Source organism: Otolemur garnettii, unplaced genomic scaffold, assembly GCF_000181295.1.
Source record: "Otolemur garnettii isolate 467f Iridium unplaced genomic scaffold, OtoGar3 scaffold00256, whole genome shotgun sequence".
Lineage (NCBI taxonomy): Eukaryota > Metazoa > Chordata > Mammalia > Primates > Galagidae > Otolemur > Otolemur garnettii.
Window position 1 is genome coordinate 224032 of NW_003852651.1, and position 23068 is coordinate 247099.

At 38.2% G+C, this 23068-nt stretch overlaps 1 protein-coding gene, 1 non-coding gene and 1 pseudogene across 5 annotated transcripts in view; all 3 read right to left on the bottom strand.

Moving 5' to 3' along the window:
• The window catches only part of PHF8 (PHD finger protein 8), a 134065-nt gene that overhangs the window by 28771 nt on the left and 82226 nt on the right, over positions 1 to 23068 (bottom strand). For all 4 annotated transcript variants that reach the window (XM_012813292.2, XM_012813294.2, XM_023508544.1 and 1 more), the window contains one exon: positions 20239 to 20334. In XM_012813292.2, the coding sequence (XP_012668746.1) occupies positions 20239 to 20334 (96 nt within the window). The remainder of the gene's footprint in view (positions 1 to 20238; positions 20335 to 23068) is intronic.
• LOC111722458 lies at positions 4312 to 4415 on the bottom strand. Its single transcript, XR_002771252.1, has one exon. It is a non-coding gene; the product is annotated as a U6 spliceosomal RNA (small nuclear RNA).
• Positions 14079 to 15539, bottom strand: LOC105888286 (annotated as a pseudogene).

A 23068-nucleotide genomic window follows, 5' to 3' on the forward strand; every position in this document is an offset into this window, starting at 1 on the left:
TTAAACTTAAGACATGAAACTATAAAAATACTAGAAGAAAGTGCAGGGAAAACACTTGAAATCATCCTGGGAGAATATTTTATGAGGAGGACCCCCGTGCAATTGAAGCAACACCAAAAATACATTACGAGGACCTGATCAAACTAAAAAGCTTCTGCACAGCCAAGAACACAGTAAGTAAAGCAAGCAGACAGCCCTCAGAATAGGAGAAGATATTTGCAGATTATGTTTCCAACAAAGTTTGATAACAGAATCCACAGAGAACTCAAACATATTATCAAGAAAAGAACAAGTGATCCCATTTCAGGGTGGTCAAGGGACTTGAAGAGAAACTTCTCTGAAGAAGACACGCCCATGGCCTAAAGCAGGTGTCCTCCAACTACGGCCCACGGGCGACATGCAGAGGACCACAGAGGACATTTATGCGGCCCACCAGGTGTTTTTGCCGCCGCTGCCTGTCCTGCTTAGCAGCCGACTCGTCCCGGGGCCCGTAGTCTGGCCCTCCAATGGTCTGAGGGACAGTGAACTGGCCCCCTGTTTAAAAAGTTTGAGGACCCCTGGTCTAAAGCCATATGAAAAAATGCTCATCATCCTTAATCATCAGAGAAATGCAAATCAAAACTACTTTGAGATATCATCTAAATCCAGTAAGATTAGCCCACCTCACAAAATCCCAAAACCAGAGATGTTGGCATAGATGTGGAGAAAAGGGAACACTTCTACACTGCTGGTGGGAATGCAAACTAATACGTTCCTTTTGGAAAGATGTTTGGAGAACACTTAGGGATCTAAAATTACACCCACCATTTGATCCTACAATTCCTCTACTAGGTATATATCCAGAAGACTAAAAATCACATCATAACAAAGATATATGTACCAGATTGTTTACTGCAGTCCAATTCATAATTGCTAAGTCATGGAAGAAGCCCAAGTGCCCACTGACCCATGAATGAATTAATAAATTGTGGTATATGTACACCATGGAATATTATGCAGCCATAAAGAAAGATGGAGACTTTACCTCTTTCATGTTTACATGGATGGAGCTGAACATATTCTTCTTAGCAAAGTATCTCAAGAATGGAAGAAAAAGTATCCAACGTACTCAGCCCTACTATGAAACCAATTTATAGTTTTCATATGAAAGCTATAACCCAATTATAGCCCAAGAATATGGGGAAAGGGGAGATGGAGGGGCGGGGAGGGGGGAGGATAGGTGGAGGGAGGGGAATCAGTGGGACGTGGGACCATACCTATGGTGCATCTTACAAGGGTACATATAAAATTTAGTATATGTAGAATATAAATGTTTTAACACAGTAACTAAGAAAATGCCATGAAGGCTATGTTAACCAGTTTGATAAAAATATTTCAAATTGTATATAAAACCAGCAGATTATACCCTATGATTGCATTGATATACACAGCTATGATTTAGTAAAAAAAATGTAAGGACTCTATATAGTAAATTGAATCTGTATTGAATCTACAGTACATGAAGAAATAAGGAGCACTGATAAAGATAAGTCGATAGGTAAATTTAAATGACAGTATGAATGTATTTTTGTTTGTAACCTTTTTTCTACCTGGCTTAACAGAATATTGTACAAAGCAATAATTACTATGAACACAATGTATAAAGATGTAATTTGTGACAGCAATAATATAAAGGAGAAGGATAATGGAGCTATATATGTAGGATAAAAGTTGTTAGTTTAGTACTGAAATTAAATTGATATTAATGTGACTTATAACGGTACAAATTAAGATGTTATTCACCAGGATAAACACTAGGAAAATAATTCAAATATACTGTGTATAGAATGCGGCTGGGCACGGTGGCTCGTGCCTGTAATCCTAGCATTCTGGGAAGCTGAGGCAGGAAGTTTGCTTGAGCTCAGGAGTTTAACATCAGCCTAAGCAAGAGTAAAACCCCATCTCTACTGTAAATAGAAAAATCAGCCACATGTCATGGCATGAGCCTGTAGTCCCATGTACTCAGGAGGCTGAGGCAGGAGGATCACTTGAGGACTGAAGTTTGAAGTTGCGATAGCTATCATGATTCCACTTCACTCTAGCTACATGACAGAGCAAGACTTTGTCTCAAACAAATAAACATGTATAGAAAAATAGAAATAAAATTGGATGCTCTATGGAAAACGGTATATAGAGATTTCTCAAAGAACTAAAAGCAGACCTACCATTTGATCCAGCAATCCCACAACAGGGTATCTATCCAAAGGGGAAGTCGTTTTATCAAAAAGATGCCTACATTCAAATGTTAACTGCAGCACAATTAACAATTACAAAGATATGGAATCAACCTAAGTGCCCATCAATTCACGAGTGGAAGAAGAAAATGTAGTGTGTGTTTGTATACTGAGCTATCAAAGGCAATGTACATGGAAATGGAGACTATTATCCTATATGACATATCTCAAGAATGGAAAAAACAAATACCACATATATTCTCTAATAATTTGGAACTAATCGATGGACACACATGGGTAGAAAGAGAAGTAAAAATTGTTGAAAATCAAGAAGGGAATAGAAGGGAGGAAGAGAGGGGTAAAAACCTACCTAACATGTACAATGAACACTATTTGGGTGATGGGCACACTTACAGCCCTGACAAAAGCATCCATATAACAAAAACCTCTCTATCCTCTCAATGTGTAAAATAAGTAAATAAAATAAGAGACTAGAAAATAGCTATTAAATACAAAAGAGGGCAGTAATGGAAGAATTATGAACAAAAAAAGGAGTAGCACAACATAGAAAACCAACAGCAAAATGGACACTGTAAATCTCCATCAATTATTTACAGACTGAACTCTCCAACTTAAAAGCAGGTTTTAGAAGACTGGATTAAAAACACGATCTTGCTATAAACTATAAGGCACACAACTTCAGATTGGAAGACACAAAGAAACTGAAGATGAAAAGATGGAAAAAGAGATAATTCTGAGACTCTCACTCAAATAAAAACTAGAATGGCTTTTGTCTTCTGATCATAGGCACTTCGGGCTTTGGCAGTCACGGGTCACAGCGCAGACATGGCCAAGTCCAAGAACCACACCACACACAGTCCCGAAAGTGGCACAAAAATGGCATCAAGAAACCCCGATCACAAAGATATGAATCTCTTAAGGGGGTGGATCCCAAGTTCCTGAGGAACATGCACTTTGCCAAGAAGCACAAGAAGGGCCTGAAGAAGATGCAGGCCAACAATGCCAAGGCCGTGATTGCACACACTGAAGTTATCAAGGCCCACACTGAAGTTATCAAGGCCCTTAAAAAGCCCAAGGAGGTTAACACTAAGATTTCAAAAGGGCACCAGCTGTAAACTCAACTTGCCTACAATCGCCTACTCCAACCTTGGGAACCGTGCTCGTGCATGCATTGCCAAGGGTCTCAGGCTCTGCCGGCCAAAGGCCAAGGCCAAGGATCAAACAAAGGCCCAATGTGCTGCTGTATCTACAGCTCTAGCTTCAGTTCCAGCTCAGGATCCCAAAGGTGCCCAGCCCCCCACAAAGGCTCCAGAATAGAGGCATCTGTCTGCCATGAGGACAAAAGGACTGGTGTGACCTCTAGGCTGCTATCTATATGGAGCTGGGGTCCTCCTGTGCTATTTGTACAAATAAACCTGAGGCAAAAAAACTAGAATGGCTATAGTAGTATCAGACAAAACAGTCTTTAAGACAAAAATTGTTACCAGAGACAAAGAAGGGCATTTTATAACGATTAAAGTGTCCACCTATCAAAAGGCAGTAACAATTATAAATATATATGTATCTAACAACAGAGCCTCAAAATACATGAATTAAAAACTGACCAAACTGAAGGGAAAAATGGTATCACTGAACAATATCTGTGGAGACTTCAAAACCTTATTTTCAGGAATAGAAAAATTAGATTGACAAGGAACTAGAGATGTGTCATATATCTGAAATTTTGCTTAAAATGCTTTAAAAAAGAATAAAGCAAATGCAGTAAATTGTTCATTATTAATTCTGGGTAACATATACAGTCTTCATGGTACTAGCATCTCTAATTTTCATAACAAAATTTTTTTAATAAAGGAAAAACATTTACTTGTTCTTGTGGTTATGACTATTGTAGCAATATATTTAAATATCTAAAAATGGGGTGGCGCCAGTGGCTTAAGGAGTAGGGCACAAGCCCCATATAACAGGGATAGCCGGCCATGGCCAAAACTGCAAAAAAAAAAAAAAAGAAGAAGAATAAATAAATAAATATCTAAAAAGGTTAATTTCTTTTCATTTACTTTTTGTCCCAATATTTTTTTTTAATATGGAACACTTCGCGAATTTGCATGTCATCCTTGCGCAGGGGCCATGCTAATCTTCTCTGTATTGTTCCAGTTTTATATGTGCTGCCAAAGTGAGCACTATTCCAATATTATTTTATTTTTTTCTTTTTACATATACACGTGATTATTAGGTTTCCACTTTTTGCCTTCACAGAATTAAAAAGGTTTAAAATTTAGCAACAATAACAATGTTTAAGATAAGGACTAGAAACAAAAACCTTATAAAGAATGAATGAAGATAAATACATTCAGAAAAGAAATCAGACAATTGCTGCAACGAAGTAATAAGCAAAAATAATAAGAGTAATGCAAAGAAAGTGACATTCACATTCTCAAGTAAGAGTATGACTATTATAGAATGCTTAGACTCTGAGGTTCAGTTATAGAGAAATCAATTAACTTCTTACTTTTTTCCAAAGTCACAAAAAATAGACAACAAATATTTATAAATAAAAATACAAGATAATTAAAAAAAACAGGTCATGCCAAATCTTATAGACAACAGAAAAATAAAAAATACTTCAAAATCATTCTGCTTAATCTGGATACACCTGATATTAAAATTGGGGGAAAAACATATTATTATAAAGGGGAAATCACAAACATAATTCACTTTTAAATGAGGATGCAGTATCCTGTATCCTAAACAACATATTAACAAGTTGAAGTAAAAATTAATGTTTAAGTGATGTACTTTAGTCAAAATTGAATCCAATTTATGTGAGGATTCGTCACTATTTTCTTTTTTTTTCCTTGTCCTTACCCTCACCCCCTCCTTCCGTCTGCTCACTCCTTCCCTCATACCCCACCATGTCATTGTCATTAATTGTCCTCATATCAAAGTTGAATACACAGGATTCATACTTATCCATTCCTGTGATGCTTCACTAAGGATAATGTGTTCCACCTCCATCCAGGTTGGTACAAATGCTGCAAAATCTCCATTTTTTTAATAGCTGAATAATATTCCATGGTATACATATACCATAGCTTGCCAATCCATTCCTTGGTTGAAGGGCATTTAGGCTGTTTCCACAATTTAGTGATTGTAAATTGGGCTGCAATAAATAGCCTAGTACAAGTGTATTTATAATAATAGGGGTTTTTTTCCTTCTGGATAGATGCCCAGTAATGGGACTGCAGGATCAAATGGGAGGTCTAGGTTGAGTTCTTTGAGGTTTCTCCATACTTCCTTCCAAAAAGGTTGTATTAGTTTGCAGTCCTACCAGCAGTGTAAAAGTGTTCCTTTCTCTCCACATCTGCCCCAGCATCTGCAGTTTTGAGATTTTGTGATATAGGCCATTCTCATTGGGGTTAGATGTTATCTCAGGGTGGTTTTAATTTGCATTTCTCTAACAATTAGGGATGATGAGCATTTTTTCATGTATTTGACAGCCATTCATCTATCTTCTTTACAGAAGGTTCTATTCATCTCTCTTCCCCATTGATGTATGGGATTGTTGTTTTTTTCTTACAGATTAATTGAAGTTATGTATAGATCCTAGTTATTAAACTACCGTCTGATTCAAACTATGCAAATATCCTTTCCCCTTGGGTAGGTTGTCTATTTGCTTTGGCTGCTGTCTCCTTGGCTGTACAGAAGCTTTTCAATTTAATTAAATCCCATTTGTTTACTGTTGTGGTTGTTGCTATTGCCATAGCAGTCTTCTTCATAAAGTCTTTCCCTAGGCTGGTATCTTCCAGTGGTTTTCCTATTCTTTGAGGATTTTTATCATTTCATGCCTTAGATTTAAGTCCTTTATCCATCTTGAATCAATTTTTGTGAGTGGAGAAAGGTGCGGGTCTAGTTTCAGTCTTTTACATGTGGATATCTATTTCTCCCAGCACCATTTATTGAATAGGGAGTCTTTCCCCCAGTGGATGTTCTTGTTAAGTTTATCAAAGATTAGGTGGCTGTGAGTTGCTGGTTTCATTTCCTGGTTTTCTGTTTGATTCCAAATGTCTATGTCTCTATTTTTGTGCCAGTACCAAGCTGTCTTGACCACTATGGCCTTGTAGTGTAGCCTAAAATCTGGTATAGCGATACCCAGCTTTGTTTTTATTACTAAGAACTGCCTTAGCTATACGGGTTTTTTTTTTTTCTGGTTCCATACAAAACGCAGAATCATGTTTTCCACGTCTTGAAAATAGGATGTTGGTATTTTAATAGGGATGGTGTTGAATTGGTAAATTGTTCTGGGAAGTATAGACATTTTAACAATGTTGATTCTTCCCTGCCATGAGCATGGTATGTTCTTCCATTTGTTACAGTCTTTTGCTTTTTCCTTTCTTAAGGTTTCAAAATTTTCTTTATAGAGGCCCTTCACCTCTTTTGTTAGGTATATTCCTAAGTATTTCATTTTCTTTGGGGCTATGGTGAAGGGAGTTGTGTCTTTAATTAACTTCTTATGTTGGCTGTTATTGGCATATACAAAAGCAACTGACTTGCGGACATTGATTTTATATCCTGAAACATTACTGTATTTTTTAATGACTTCCAGAAGTCTTGTGGTTGAGTCTTCAGGGTTCTCTAAGTATAAGATCATGTCATCAGCAAAAAGGGAGAGTTTGACCTCTTCTGCTCCAATTTGGATGCCTTTTATTTTCTCTTCTTGTCTAATTTTATTGGCTAGATCTTCCAACACTATGTTGAATAGTAATGATGACAGAGGACAACCTTGTCTGGTTCCAGTTCTGAGATGAAAAGCTTTCAGTTTTACTCCATTCAGCAAAATATTAGCTGTGGGTTTTTCATAAATAGCTTCAATCAATTTAAGAAATATGCCACCTATGCCTATACTCCTCAGTGTTCTAATTAAAAAGGGACACTGGATTTTATTGAATGCTTTTTCTGCATCTATTGAGAGGATCACATAATCTTTGGTTTTACTTCTGTTGATATGGTGAATAACATTTATAGATTTGCGTATATTAAACCAGACTTGCATCCTTGGGATGAAATCTACTTGATCATGATGTATGACTTTTTTGATAATAAGCTGTAATCTACTGGCTAGGATTTTGTTGAGAATCTTTGCATCTATATTCATTAGTGAAATTGGTCTGAAATTCTCCTTTTTTTAGTTGAGTCTTTTCCTGATTTTGGTATCAGAGTGATTTTTGCTTCATATAACATTTTGGGGAAGATTCCTTCCTCCTTAATTTTTTGGAATAATTTCTTCATTATAGGGATAAGCTCTTCTTTGAAGGTTTGACAGAATTATGGTGTGAAGTCATCCAGACCAGGGCAATTTTTTGTTGGGAGATTTTTTATTGTTTCTTTGATCTCAGTGCTTGAAATTGGTCTTTTCAGGAGATCTATTTCATCTGGGCTAAGTCTAGGGAGACGGTATGATTTCAAATATTGATCCACTTCCTTCACATTGTCAAATATCTGGGCATAAAGTTTCTGGTAGTATTCCAAGATAATCTCTTGTATCTCAGTGGCATCCATTGTTATTTTCCCTTTGTCATTTCTGATTGAGGTTACTAGAGATTTTACTTTTTTATTTCTAGTTAGTGTGGCCAAAGGTTTATCTATTTTATTAAAACCAATTCCTTGTTTCATTAATTTTCTGAATGATTCTTTTGTTTTCAATTTCATTAATCTCTGATTTAATTTTGGATATTTCTTTTCTTCTGCTGGTTTTAGGCTTAGATTGTTCTTTTTTTTCCAAGTCCATCAGATGGCTTGTGAGTTTGTGGATACGCTTATCCCAATACTCTTTAAGCAAACCATACCTGTTTACTTTTTTCCCTCTTAATTGGGTCTTTTTTAAAATATTTTTATTAAATCATAACTGCATATATTAATGCATTTATGGAGTACAATGTGCTAATTTGATATACAATGTGGAAAGCTTACATGAAACCTGCTAACATAACCAGCACCTCATTTACTTATTTGTTGTGGTAAGACATTTATACTCTACTCTTAATAGTTTTACAATGTACCATTACATCATACACAATAGATGAGGTCCTATTAAATACCTTCCCTCCTCTTGGCCTCCCCCTCTTTTCCCCTCTCCCTCCACTTCTCTCTTTTTTTCTGGACTATAGTTTTGTTTTATCATTCCTATCAATGTGTAGGTGATTATACATTGGTTTCATAATAGTATTGAGTACACTGGATACTATTTCTTCCACTCTTGAGATACTTTCCTAAGAAGAATATGTTCCAGGTCCATCCAGATAAACATAAAAGAGGTAAAGTCCCCATCTTTTAACGGCTGTATAGTATTCTGTGGTATATGTATTCCACAATTTGGTAATCCATTCATGGGTTGATGGGCACTTAGGCTGCTTCCATGATTTAGCAAATATGAATTGGGCAGCAATGAACATTCTGGTGTAAATGTCTTTGTTGTAAAATGATTTTTGATCATCTGGATATATACCTAGTAGAGGAACTGCAGGATCGAATGGTAGGTCTACTTTTAGTTCCCTGAGTATTCTCCAAATTTCTTTCCAAAAAAGATGTATAGCTTGCATTCCTTCCAGCAGTGTACAAGTGTTCCCTTCTCTCTGCATCCATGCCGACATCTGTAGTTTTGGGATTTTGTGATGTGGGCTAATCTTACTGGAGTTACATGACATCTCAAAGTAATTTTGATTTGCAATTCTCTGATGAATAAAGATCATGAGCATTTTTTCATGTGTTTGTAGGCCACACACCTGTCTTCTTCAAAGAAGCTTCTGTTCAAGTCTCTTGTCCACATAGAAATGGGGTTATTTGTTCTTTTCTTATTGATTAGTTTGAGTTTTCTGTGGATTCTAGTTATCAGACCCTTGTTGGGAAAATAACCTGGAAATATCTTCTCCCATTCTGAAGGCTGTTTGCTTCCTTTACTTACTGTACTCTTGGCTCTGCAGAAGCTTTTTAGTTTGATCAGATCCTAGTAATATATTTTTGGTGTTGTTTCTATTGCCAGGGGGGGTCCTCCTCCTAAAGAATTCTCCGAGGCCAGGGGCGGCTCCTCTGAAGGGTCAGGATTTCCACTGGGATCTGGGATCAGTGTCCTAATCCCAATACCTTCCTTTGTGGATATCTGAGGGACAGAGCTGAGATTCTCCTCTTGGTTCCATGGGTGATGTGGGGATGCCTACTTCCCCACTGGGGAACCTGCACCCCATTCCTACTCCTTACCTCACATGCCATGGGCATGCTATTCAGCTCCCTCCTAAAACCTGACACTTGGCAGTCTCCTGAAAAACCTCAGCAGCCTGGGTTTAACAGGAGACATCAAACCACCTTTGCAGCACTGCCTGGCCCCAATAAAATTAGCCTAAAATTGACACTTTCAATTTAAATATTCTAAAAAATCTTAAATAATTCATAACTCACAATGGCAAATGACGGGGGTCCCCTATCTTCACGCTTTCTTTTCCCTTCTCTTCAAATGTTCTTCTTCCCTATCTCCAAGTTTTCTTCTTCCTGCAGGGTCATCCTTCACCCTGCTATTAGACCTATACCACCTTTCACATTCTCCTTCTCAATGAACAGCTGCCACCTACCTCAACCTTCCACCTCTGACTTGAACTTTGACCCCACTGATCATTCTGTCCCCCAACTTAAGCTTCTCCACCCCCTGAACCTTCTGCTCCCTTTTGGTCTCCAACTCCTACACTCCCAACCTCTCCATCAGACTCCCTTTCTCCTCTCTCTCTACCTGATTCCTTTTCTCCTCCACATACCTTCTCGAGGACAGCATGTGGAAACTATTTTACCCTTACATGAAGTAACAGGAGCTGAGGGCATAATTAGAGCCCATGTCCTCTTTAACCTAGGAGATCTATTCCACATTGGAAAACACCTTGGGTCTTTTTCAAATGATCTTACTTAATTTATAAAGGAGTTCCATTATTTAATCCAGTCCTATGACCTCTCATGACAGAACATTTATATAGAGCTTTCTTCTATCGCCACTCCTGAGAAAAAGCCCATATTTGGGCTGCAGACACAGGCTTCACAGATATCTTAACTGAAAACCTTCACAATATATACCACCCTCAACCCCAAATCTGAGGCTGCAAATCTGTACCTAAATACCCACTTTCTTTCTCAGCCTCAGATATAAGAAAAAGCTTTAGAAACTCAAAGACAGACCCCAGACTCACCAAAAAGAATCAGTTAAACTGGCCTTCAAGGTCTATAGCAACATAGAGGAAGAGGGAGGGGGTCAAGACTAAGCAGGCTAGGTACCAGATGCTGGCCTCTGCCCTTCAGGGACAGAGGAAGGGCTCTACAAGGCAACCTAAATAACCACCTCATTCTGCACAGCATCCAGATTCTTGTTATAAGAGTGACAAACAGAGCCACTGGGCCAGCCACTGCCCTAATCCTCAAGCTCCACTCAGACCCTGTCTGGTCTGCGGTGTTCAGAGTCACTGGAAGGATGAGTGTCCCTCGGCCGCAGGGCCTGGAGCCACCCCTTCCAAGACAGTGAATAAGCTGGGATTCAAGCTTCTTAAATTTTTGGGACTAACTACTAAAGACTGAAGGGACTCAGGCTCTTAGGCCCCCACTGTTATCATTTCACAAAGCCCTAAGTTTGTCTTCTGGTTGCTGGTAAGAGAATTTCCTTCCTCCTGGACATGGAGACCACATGCTTGGTACTGCCTGATTTTTCAGGGCCACTACTCCTTTCTTCCATTTCTGTGATTGGAGTCAATAAAATTCCCTCCACCTCACTTAAAACTCCACCTCCAACCTGTCAGTTAAAACACCTGATATTGTCCTATTCTTTCTTAATAATTCCTAAATGCCCCACTCCCCGGAATGGCAGAGACCTACTATCCACTCAAAGTGGATCAAAAGTGACTGAAAGCTACTTTTACTTTCTACCTATCACCCAAAACTGATGATACCTCTCAGTTCCCCACACTTCTGTTACTCTCCTCTAAGGTCTCTTCCCTATCTACACAGGTGTCCCTCCTAGAGGCTTTATTTCAAGTCATTCTTAAAGTTTAGGACACCTCTACACCCTCAATAGCTCTACACCATCAGTCCTGTATAGTTATTCTTCATGTCTCCCCAACCGACCTCACTATCCCCTTAAATCCATACTATAAAGGGGATCTCAACCAATTATTAATCATTTACTAATAAACCACTTTCTTTAACCCACCTCCTCCCCCATACAACATTTCTATCCTAACAGTCTCCAAACCCGATGGCTCCTTCTGACCAGTCCTTAGACTAGTCTGTGGACAGTCAACGAGGCCACCAACCTTGTAAATTGTCTCGTCCCAAACCCTTATACCCTCCTCTCCACTATTCCTCCTTCCACCATAGTTCACAGTCCTAGACTTAAAAGACACCTTTTTCTCTATCCCTCTTCATACCTACTCCAATTTCTAAGCCAGACATCCCTCTTGACTGGGCCCTGGACCCCTACTCTCTGACTTTCTCTAACTCTAAGGATGTCTGGATTAAAGATCATCCCCTCACCTCTCAGGGCAATCACACTAAAATTAAGGATGTCCTCTCTGCTCAGGACGCCTACCCATCCATAAAATCCTTGTCCTCACCCTGCCTTCTCTGCAGCCTAAATACCCTCACCCTCATTCCCAATATCCAGCCTGAACACCTCATCCTCTTCTGTAACAGAAGAGGGTGGGCCTCAATACAAACTTAATAATGCCTCTCAATAGCCTGAAACATCTTTAACTTAAATATCCTTCAGAACCTTAACAACTTTTACTAACACAATGAAAATGGACTGAGGCTCCTTACCTTCAAGTCTTCTTCACTCTTTGAAAATTTCTGTCTATGTCTCCTACTCCTTGTTTGTTTAGTTAACCAGTCATCCTGTTTTGTCTTTATACCTAGTAAATTAATTAAGGACAAAGAAGTCCTGTCCTTTGTGGCCATTTTTGATACCAAGTAACCATTTAAGACTTAGAAGGACCAGAAAAAGACATCAAGAATAGTGCCTATATTGTGGTTTGAAAACACTTTTCAATAACTTAAAACCTTAAAGTCATGTTATGTTAAATTAGTGATTTATAAGATGTAATACTTCAGCTGTCTATGATTATTTGGGAAACTAAGTCTTTTCTCTATCAAAGAATAAGATTTTTGCCTTTTAAAATCTTCTAATTATTACAGTTTGCCTAAGGTAAATTCAGTCTTTTTGACATTGAACTAGCCGTGTGAATATTAAGACCACTGAAATTCTAAAAGAGACATATTTGGCTTATTTGAAATGTTAAAATTGTACAGGAAACAAAACATTCTTGCCACCTACCAACTGGACAGACACTTATATTTTTGCCTATCTGTCTCCTAATATAAGCATGGCCCCTCCTGAGCAACCTCTACCTATTCCAATGAAAACACACGTCAGGCCCAAAAGAACCCCTATCTCACTCTCACTCCTTACTGCCATTTTTAGGATGAGTTTGCAAGCTTAATTAGCTGACCCCATATGCTCTATGACATAGAAACAGCCTTCTGTGTCAACCAATCTGGACTCATCAAGATGCGACCAAGAAATTAGCTGAACAGGCTGCCAACCTCCGAAGACTAGAGAAAACAGCTGGCAATCCTGGTTTGACTCACAAAACTGGCTCCCTTGGATCTTCTCTCTAATCACTCTTTACTCCTTTTATTACTTTATGTTTCCCTGGGTCCACTCCTTAAATGAACTACAATCCAGTTCATTCAGAACACCATTTGCAGCTTAACTCAACAACACAGCACTCAGGTCCTTCTTCTAAAAAAGGCTCACTCAAGACAACACCAAACCTTTCCTAACCACTATAACTCCCCACTACATCCCTAAAAGTATCAGTTACCCCATCCAGCAGGAAGTAGTTTTGAGAGATTTCTGTGCCCCTATTCCTTAAAATAAAAAGTGGTGAGTTGCAAAAAAGGAGTTCTCATAACCCTGACAGGAGTGTAGCCATTATAGAAAATCAGTTCAGAAATCAGCAATCCCCTCCCCAGACTCTTGGAGTGCCTTAAGGCCAGAGTTCCTGGAAATAACCCTACCCATATCCCATCCAGTACTAAGGATACCCCATTATCCTGACCCACACTAAAGAGCCTCAGGTGGCACTGCACTATTCCAGCTATACTGACAAGGCTAATAAAAGTCTTTTACAACAGTATGGGAGTGAGCTGACACCAGGTCAGTCTACACTCTCCTTTGTCCCTCTATTATAGTCCTTCTGGCCTCCTCTCCTTTCTTAAAGACCCTCACCCTGGTTCTATGCCAGAACCTCTTATTTTGAAGGTTTAAAAAAGTGTTTAAAAATCGCAACTCAGGAGGCTGAGGCAAGAGAATCATATAAGCCCAAGAGCTGGAGGTTGCTGTGAGTTGTGATGCCATAGCACTCTAGCCCAGGGAGACAAAGTGAGATTCTGTCTCTTAAAAAAAAAGTGTTTAAAAATCATAATTTCCAGGGGGGCGCCTGTGGCTCAAAGGAGTAGGGCGCCAGCCCCATGTGCCAGAGGTGGCAGGTTTAAACCCAGCCCCGGCCAAAAACTGCAAAAAAAAAAAAAAAGAAAAAAAATCATAATTTCCAGTTGTGAAACATCGTATGAATGAATACCCTAATGGCAAACCACTACAAAATGCTTCAGCTGCATTTGGGGAAGAAGAGTAGGGATGATCTTCAAAGCAACCCAGCTCTCTTAATGAGAAGGTTAGAGATACACTGGTTTGTATTATTGTGGCATCTATTAGGTGATAAAGGTTGTTTTTCCTTCAGAATGGACTTTGTCAGAAGGACATCACACTTGACCACCAAATTTGGCTGACAATTTACTGATCAGATTCATAACCTTTGGGCTACTCTGGTATTTTGACATGTTTGTTGGATTCTGAGCTACATGCTGGAAGGCCACTATAACTTCTGAATCCTGCACGGCTACTAGGACCTCTAGATCACAAAGAATTTCATTGAGTCCAGGCATTCCTGCCATTCCAGGTCTGTCTCCTCCCATTCCACGCATCACCCCAGGAAAGCAACCTGGAAAAGAGCTACACTGAGCTCCTGATTGTCATCTGGCTTCTTCCTTCCTCCGGGCTTTCTCACAAGCCTTCTCAACCCTTTCTATTCTTTGATTTCTGGCTCTTTACCTTTTTGCTCATACTTTCTCTGATGCCCTGCAATTTGTGGGGCTCCAGGTTTCAGTACTGCACAAACATCACTGCCATAATCCAGTTTATAGGCAAGGGCAAGATCATAAGCTGCTTCTTCCCAATGGTCCAGAAGTCTGTGGGCTTTTCCTCTCCACTTGTAAGGCTGAGCTGAATTGTTGAATTGAGATTTATGTCAATGGCTCTGTCAGTCTTAGATGGCAGCATATGGCTTCAGTAATTTAAAGAAGACGCTGGTTCTCTAGGCATAGACAATGGCCAACCAAGGATTTCGCTTGATGGCATCTGTGAGCAAGTCAATGGCTTTCTGTAGTTCACCATCACTTAGGGGTTCAAGGGCAGTCACTTTCTTATCATCTGCCTGATCCCTCATCTCCTTGGTTATCTTTCCCTTATCATCTCCCATTTCCTGAAGTGCACCAGTGTCTGGTTCAATCATACCTTCATTACCAATTTCTAGATCACTTTTCTCACTTGATGGTTCCTCTGTCTTTGTTTTCCTCCACCCTTTCATTGTTTTTTCTTCCTTGACATTTTCTTCTGATTTCAGCTTTCTGAGTAGCAGGTGGTACTTTACTTCCCATTCTCTCCACCCAGTCCCTCAGGAAACAAATTTCCTCAGTGTACAGAATGATTGTACATTCTGAGTGTATGCATTTTCATGAAGGCCCAAAGCTTGTTTACTTTTCAGGCATCCATGGTCAGGAAGTGGAGGACTCGGCTGAAGAGGCTAAGGCCCAATCAGTTCATGATTGCATAGAAGGGGGCTACTGCAGTGATGCAGAACAGAGGAGAACCTCCCCAGCCACTGGGTCTTCCCACCCAACAGTCTAGTAATCCCATGTCCTTTGCTTGCTCATTTCTACTCCCTGTATCTCTGTTCCTGCACAGTGCCTAGAACCTTCTAGAAACTTGGCTGCTCATGTTGTTACCTGCCTCTCTTAGATCAACTCTGAACCAGTTCCCTCAATGGGCCAAACACCTACACGGGTTCTTTCAAGGAGGCAGGAGATATCAGCCCCCTCCAGGAAGCCATGTACAATCACATATTCTATTAATAAGCATTAAGAGAAGCACAACGCCCAAAGAGAAAGGGGCAAACCAATTTGGTCTCCTAATTTTTTTTTTGAAGTTTTTGGCTGGGGCTGGGTTTGAACCTGCCACCTCAGGCATATGTGGCCAGCACCCTCTACTCTTTTGAGCCACAGGAGCCACCCTGGTCTCTTAATTTCTAATAGTTACAGTTATTATTTCTGCTTCATTCCTAATGACACTGGCTAGAACTTCTAGGACAATACTAAATAACAGCAGTTTTAGTGGGCAATTTTTTATTACTGACTTTAATGGAATACCTTTAGTACAATGCCTTCATCTTTTTTGGGTTAAGAACACACTTTGAAAATGTGATAAAAGTTATTAGCTAAAGAAATATATATATATATATATGTATGTATATAATATATATATATGCTTTTATATAACATTTTAATGCAATTTTAGAAGATTTAAAAATCTAAACATCTATAAACACCAACTAAAGCAGTTCTGTTCTGTAGTTTCATCCTGGTAGTTTAAGCTAGATATTCTTCATATTAAGGGAACATCTTTTTATTTGTAATTAAGTAGAAGTCCAATATTTTTTTTCTTTGAGACAGGGTATTATTGCTCTGTCACCCAGGCTAGAGTGTAGTGGTGTCATTATAGCTCATTTTAGCCTTAAACACCTGAGCCCATGTGGTCCTCCTCCCTCAGCCTTCTGAGTACCTAGGATTAGAGGCATGTGCAACCACATCCAGCAAATTTTAGTTTTTTTGTAGAGACAAGGTCTTGCTATGTTCCCTAGATTGGTCTTCAACTCCTGAACTTAAGTAATCCTCCTACTTCAGCCTCCCAGAGTGCTAGGATTACAGATGAGAGCCAGTACTTTTTTAAAGTCTAGGGATTTCCAAAGTCACAAATAGGCATGAGAACTGTCAGAAGACACAAAACAGATGTTCCTCAAACAGCCCATGACAAGTATGAGTCAGTAGACATGACAGAGAAAGCATTTCAGCTTAGTGGAAATATGATTCTAGCATTAGTAATTACCTATCTGGAGGGAGCAACCAATTTAGATCCTCTCTCAACACAATATGGAACTAGGCCTACTGTACTGATACATACATGTGGTACATGTTTGGTCTCGAATGTTTGGTCATGAAAATTACATCAACTTTAAGGAGGTTGTCAGCTATGGAGGTTCTACTGTATATGTACATATATATTTGTGTGTGTATTTGAAACAAAGGATGACTATTCCCTGACTACATAAAAAAGAACAATTTGAAAAATTTGAGGACCTACACGGATAAATGGGCAAAGGACAGGAACAAAATTTATAAGAAATTCTAGTGCTAAGGCAAATACCTAAAAAAAATGATTAATCAAAGAAACACAAATGAAATCGATGAGATACTACTGTTTGCCTGTGAATTACCAAAGATCAAAAACTTACAGTAGAAACTTCCCATTCTCAACCATGTTAACTATTCTTCCTTTCCCACTTGCTTACTAATAAAAACTCTGATTTGTGGGACAGAAATATACCTAAATAAAAACTATACTTCCTGGACTCTCTGATAGTCTTGGCCATGTGACATAATTTTAACCAAAGAGATATTTTTAAACAGTACAAGTTAAAACTCCTGAGCAAAGGGGGTACTCAGAAGGCTTGTTCTTTTCCTTTTGCCTTCTTCTTGACTACAACAAAGACCCCAATGCTGGAGGTAAAGTAGCCATCTTGTGACCCTGAGAAAATAACCACTCACTAAGGATGCTTAAGAGGTTTCTATTACTCATAGACAAACACTATTCCTAACTATTATGTTCAATGTCTGCATGAATTTCATAAACAAGCACTCATATGTGGCTGAAGGAAGTGAAAACTGGAATAACTTCTCTGAAAAGCATTTTAGCATTATGTATCAAGAGCTTTTAAAACATTCATATTAAAAGTGTGTTGGCAGTAGTTGAAGGAAAAAAGCACTCTTATGCATTGCTGTGGGTATGTAAACAATCTCTAAGATGTATTATTAAGTAAGAAAAGGAAAGCACATAATGATGTATAAAGTATGCTTCTAATTGAGTAAAAAGGGGGAGGGAACTGAAATATATACATTTATTTGCTTGTTTATACATAAATACCTCTGAAATGATAAACAAGAAAGAGATAACACTAGGTGACTCCAAGTGGGAAATTGGAAGGCTATGGGACAGGTCAGGGGAAGACTTTTCACTTTATATCCTGATATACTTTGGCCCTTCTAAGGTTTTCATGGGGATCAATCCTAAGTGAATAATCAGAATACAAACATTTTTATATAAATATTTTCATCTCAAATGTTATCACTAACTATGAAAACTTGGCAATAGCCCAAATGTCTCACATTAAAGGAGGAATTAGTTAAACTAAGTATACCCATGAAATAGATATTTAGTAGCCATTAAAATATTAAACATTAAAATATATAAACAACAGCATAAGATCATGCTCACGAGATCATATTAAGGTAAAAGGCCAGACATAATTATTGGTTTTAAATTCTTACAGTCAACTTCTAGTCAAGGTAGAATGTTAATCATAAGATAGCACAAACAAAAAAGTATGGTTCATAGAAAGTTGAAGGAGGACAGAAAGAATAGGGGCACTAATAATATACCTTACAAAATGGTAATCAAGAGAGACTGACAGAAGTTGAGGAAAAGAGAAATAAAGTTGACAAATCAATAAATAGTGGTATAAACTCTATTATCTTTTTGTTGTTTTTGAAACAGAGTCTCACTTTGTTGCCTCAGGCTGGAGTGCTATGGTGTCATCATAGCTTATAACAACCTCAATCTCCTGGGCTCAAGCAAACCTCTTGCCTTAAACTCTAGTATCTTGAGTTTTAGAGGTATCTACCAGGAAATGAAAACGATGAGGCTACTTTTCAGGTAAGGGGTTGAAGTGGGTAAATTGGGATCATTGCTTTTCATCCTAAATTCCTCCATAATATTTGATTTGCTATAGCTATTACTTTGATTAAAAGGCAAAAAAAAAAAAAAAAAGGAAGGAAGGAAGGAAAAAAAATATAATAGCTGAAAACAAACAAACAAAAAAATTCACCAGAGGGGTTCAACAGATTTGAGAAGGCAGAACTAAGACCAGAGAATCACTTGAGCTCAGGAGGTGAAGTCCAGCCTGAGTAAGAGAGAGACCCCATATCAACTAAAAATAGAAAAATTTAGCTGGGTGTTGTGGCAGGTGCCTGTAGTCCCAGATACTCTAGAGACGGAGGCAGGAGGATCACTTGAACCCAGGAGTTTCAGGTTGCTGGGAGCTAGGCTAAAGCCACAGCACTCTAGCAATAGCCTGGGGCAACAGAGTGAGACTGTCAAAAAAAATTTTTTTAAGTAGAGTAGAAAAAAAAATAGAAGGAAAAATAACAAAATATTAATAATGCTTCTGAGTGGCAGAATCATGGGTGGTTTCTTCTTTATAATTCCCTCTATTTTCAGAATTTTCCAAAAATTTTCCCCAATGTTAATAAGGAAAGTTTGACAGGAGAAAATAAAACTAGAAATTATAGGAGAAAATAAAATCAGGACATAGGACTGAATTAAAAAAAAAATAAAATACTTGTTGACTGATTCATTAAGAGAACACTTCCTAGGAATGCCCTGGTCCCCCACTCCCCCAACCTCAAGCAAATACCAGATAGGCTAAATAAATAGGGCTGAGTGGGAGCAACAGGCCCTTTATCTCCTGGTGAACCACAGGTACTGAGACAGCAGTGCCCTCCCATGGTAGCTTGTTGCAGTAACGGCCCTCAGTTTGCTCACATCTCCTTGTATGCATGACCTTTGCAATGTAACCTTATAACTCTCCTCTCTAGAGATATAATCTATGTTTGCACCTATGGAATCAAAGTATAGCAAAGTAATTTGCTTTGGTCAATGGGACTATAGGAAATCTGACACAAACAAAGGATTGAAAAGTGCTTTCATACTGCTAGAAACCCTTCTGCCACGTTATGAAAAAACCTAGGCTAGCCTGGTGGATGAAATACCATGAGGAGAGAGGCCCTAGCAATTTAACTTAGGTCCCAGACACCCAGGAAGATCTTTTGAGACCTTCTAGCCCCTAGTAAGGTAGCTCAGACTAGATGAACAGCTCAGTCAACCTATAGAAACATGAGAAATAATCAATTGGTGTTTTAAGCTACTAAGTTTTAGATAGTTTGTTAAGTAGCAAAAGTTAACTTGATGCACCCTCAATGTGAAAGACATCCATCCAAGGAAATGAAGAAAATTATTTTCATCATCTTCTAAATTCCATCTTTAACTCAATGATCACCCTTCCTTCCTCAGAGATGTTGTCTCAGTTCAGATGGCAGTTTTGAGCCTAGTAGAGCTAAACACAGTGAGCAGAATGTCCCTCCTTGACAAAATAATGACTTAAGAATGTTCTCAGAAGCCTTAGATTGCTTCCTAACAAGGTCTTTATCCTTTCACCTCAAGCCATTTACTATCAAAAGCCATATGTTCTATTACCTCTAATTTTGTTAGACTTATTACATAAAGTCTATGTCTTATTAATCCCTTTTAACTCTAGCAACTAACACGGTGCCTGGAACACAGCAAACACTCAACAAATATTCTGTGAATAACAAATAAATGACTAAGTCAAGTCTCCTGATACTAAAGATTCTGCCTATATCCAGCCTATTTTTCCCCTCTGCCAACCTTTACAAAGTTTAAGAAACAGATCACCTTTAGGACTCCATGGAGCATCATCTGAATTCTTCTTTTTCTTGGGTCGCGATCTCAAAGCAGGATCATCATCATCAGACTCCAGGGAAGGGTAAACTGCAGGGAGAGGGGAAAATAGTATAAACTGAGATTTTATCCAAAGGGGTGAAGACAGAATGATGGCTATTTCAGCTCCTCCCATTCCCCTACAAGTATATACTCAACTGTTAAGAGTCCCTGAACGTGCCACATACATTTCATGCTTTTCTACTTTGCACCCTTGCTGCAAATATCCTTCTCCCAAATTCATCAAATTATGATTCATTCACCCAACATCCATTTAGTAACTTCATGTGTTAGTTTACTTACCCTTTGAAATTCAGCTTTAGCTTCACATCCTACAAGAAGTCTTCCCTTACTCTCCTAATCTGATACAGATGCCTCCTGCTTACCTTTTCATAGTGTCTTGTGCAAACCTCTACTGAAGTTACTTGTAGCATAGTATACAAAAGCTGATTAGTAAACCTATTGCCTCTAATTTACCAGAACAGCAAGGATATATATATTAAGGGAACCTAACAAAATGCACAGTAGGTGCTCAAGTAACTGTTTACTGAATAAATGGAAAAAATGGTACATATTTAATTCACACAAAAGGAATAAAAAGAATACTTGGGCTGCACTGGGAACAAAATTAGTGAAATTATATGATGTGAATGACAAAATACAATATACAAGTATCCCATCTAACACAAATAATTTTATCATACTCTCCTGAAAATCCACATGCTACACACACTGGATTTAATGAGAAGATAATCCAGAAAGGGCCTACTGATAAGGTAAAACTCTGATGCTATTGCTAATCCTAGAAGAGGAGCAAAGTGAGAGTGAAAAACTTCCTTCTAGTGACCAAATTCAAATTTCTCTAGAATTCTACTTCATCAGAGGAAGCGTCAGGGATATGATACCAACAGGCAACAAAATCCAAAAAAGACAAATGGGACTACATTGAACTTAAAACTTTGTATATCAAAGGAAACAACTGAAAGAATGAAAAGGCAACCCTCAGAATTTAAGAAAACAATTTCAAATTGGATATAGATGCTCCTCAATTTATCATGGAGATTCCATTCAAGAAACCTAAGATAAGTTGACAATATTAGAAGTCAAAAGTGCATTTTCAAATTAGGATATTTCCAATTTAAAATGGGTTTTCCCAGACACAACCCTATTGTAAGACAATGAGTATACTGGATGCATATCACTTTTACATCATCATAAAGTCAAAAAATTGTAAGTTGAGTCACTATAAGTCAGGAGTCATCTGTATAGGCAAAGGGTTATTATTATCTGGAATATATGAGAACTTCTACAACTTAACAACAAAACAAACCTCAAATAACCCAAATAAAAAGAAGGCAAAGAACTTAAATAGACAAAGAACTTTAGACATTCTTTAAATGTCAAATGTCTAAAGAAGATATACAAATGGCCAATGAGCACAATGAGCCAATGAACACAAGAAAAGATGTTCAACATTGTTAATTATTAAGGAAATACAAATTAAAATGACACTAAGGTACAACTTCAGTGTGCTAATGGGTACAACAACTAAAGCAAACAGCCTTCAGAATGGGAGAAGATATTTGCATGCTACAAATCTGACAAAGGGCTGATAACTAGAATTTACAGAGAATTCAAATTAATCAACAAGAAAAGAGCAAATAATCCCATAAGTGGGCAACAGACATGAACAGAACCTTCTATGAAGACAGATGAATGGCCAACAGACACATGAAAAAATGCTCATTGTCCCTGATCATAAGAGAAAAGCAAATCAAAACCACTATGAGAGATCACCTAACTCCACTAAGAATATACCACATCACAGAGTCCCAAAGCTGCAGATGCTTGAGTGGATGTGTAGAGAATGGAACACTTTTACACTGCTGGTGGGATTACAAATATAGCCTTTATGGAAAGAAGTATGGAGAATTCTCAAAGAGCTAAAAGTAGAACTTGCATTTGATCCCATAATCCCATTAGTAAGCATCTCCCAGAATGAAAAAAAAAAATCATTTTACCATAAGGACGTGTGCACTAGAATGTTTATTGCAGTTCAGTTCACAATCACCAAGATATGGAATCAACCCAAGTGCCGTCAATACATGAATGGATTGACAAACTGTGGCGCATATATATATATATATGTATGTATGTATGTATATATACACACACACACATATACATACCATGGAGTACTATGCAGCCATAAAAAGATGGAGACTTTACATCTTTTACATTAACCTGGATGGAGTTGAAGAACATTCTTCTTAGAAAAGTATTATAAGAATGGAAAAGCAAGCATTCAGTGTACTCAATACTAATATGGAATCAATAGACAAACAACTACAGTCTTGCATAAGAGAAAAACACAAATTCAAGTAGGAGGATGGGAGGTGGGAGGGGGATTAGTAAGCTCTCACCTAATGTGCATTGTGTATACAGCACACACCCGGGGGGGAAGGCTCAACTGCAACTTGAACTTTACCTAATAAATGTAAACAATGTAACTTAATCATTTGTACTCTCATATTAATCTGAAAGTTAAAAAAAAAATAAAAAAAGAAAAATACAGCTTGGTGGCTCAGACTTATAATCCTATCACTCCACAAGACCAGGTGAGAGGAGCTCTTGAGCTCAGAAATTTGAATTTTGAGTAGGCTGTCTACATACCACTGCAGCCTGGGGTGACAGAGTGAGATTTTGTGTTTTTAAAAAATTGCTTGGAAAAAACATCACTAAATAGATGATTATAACTCACAATAAGCAACAACAGCAAAGTGAG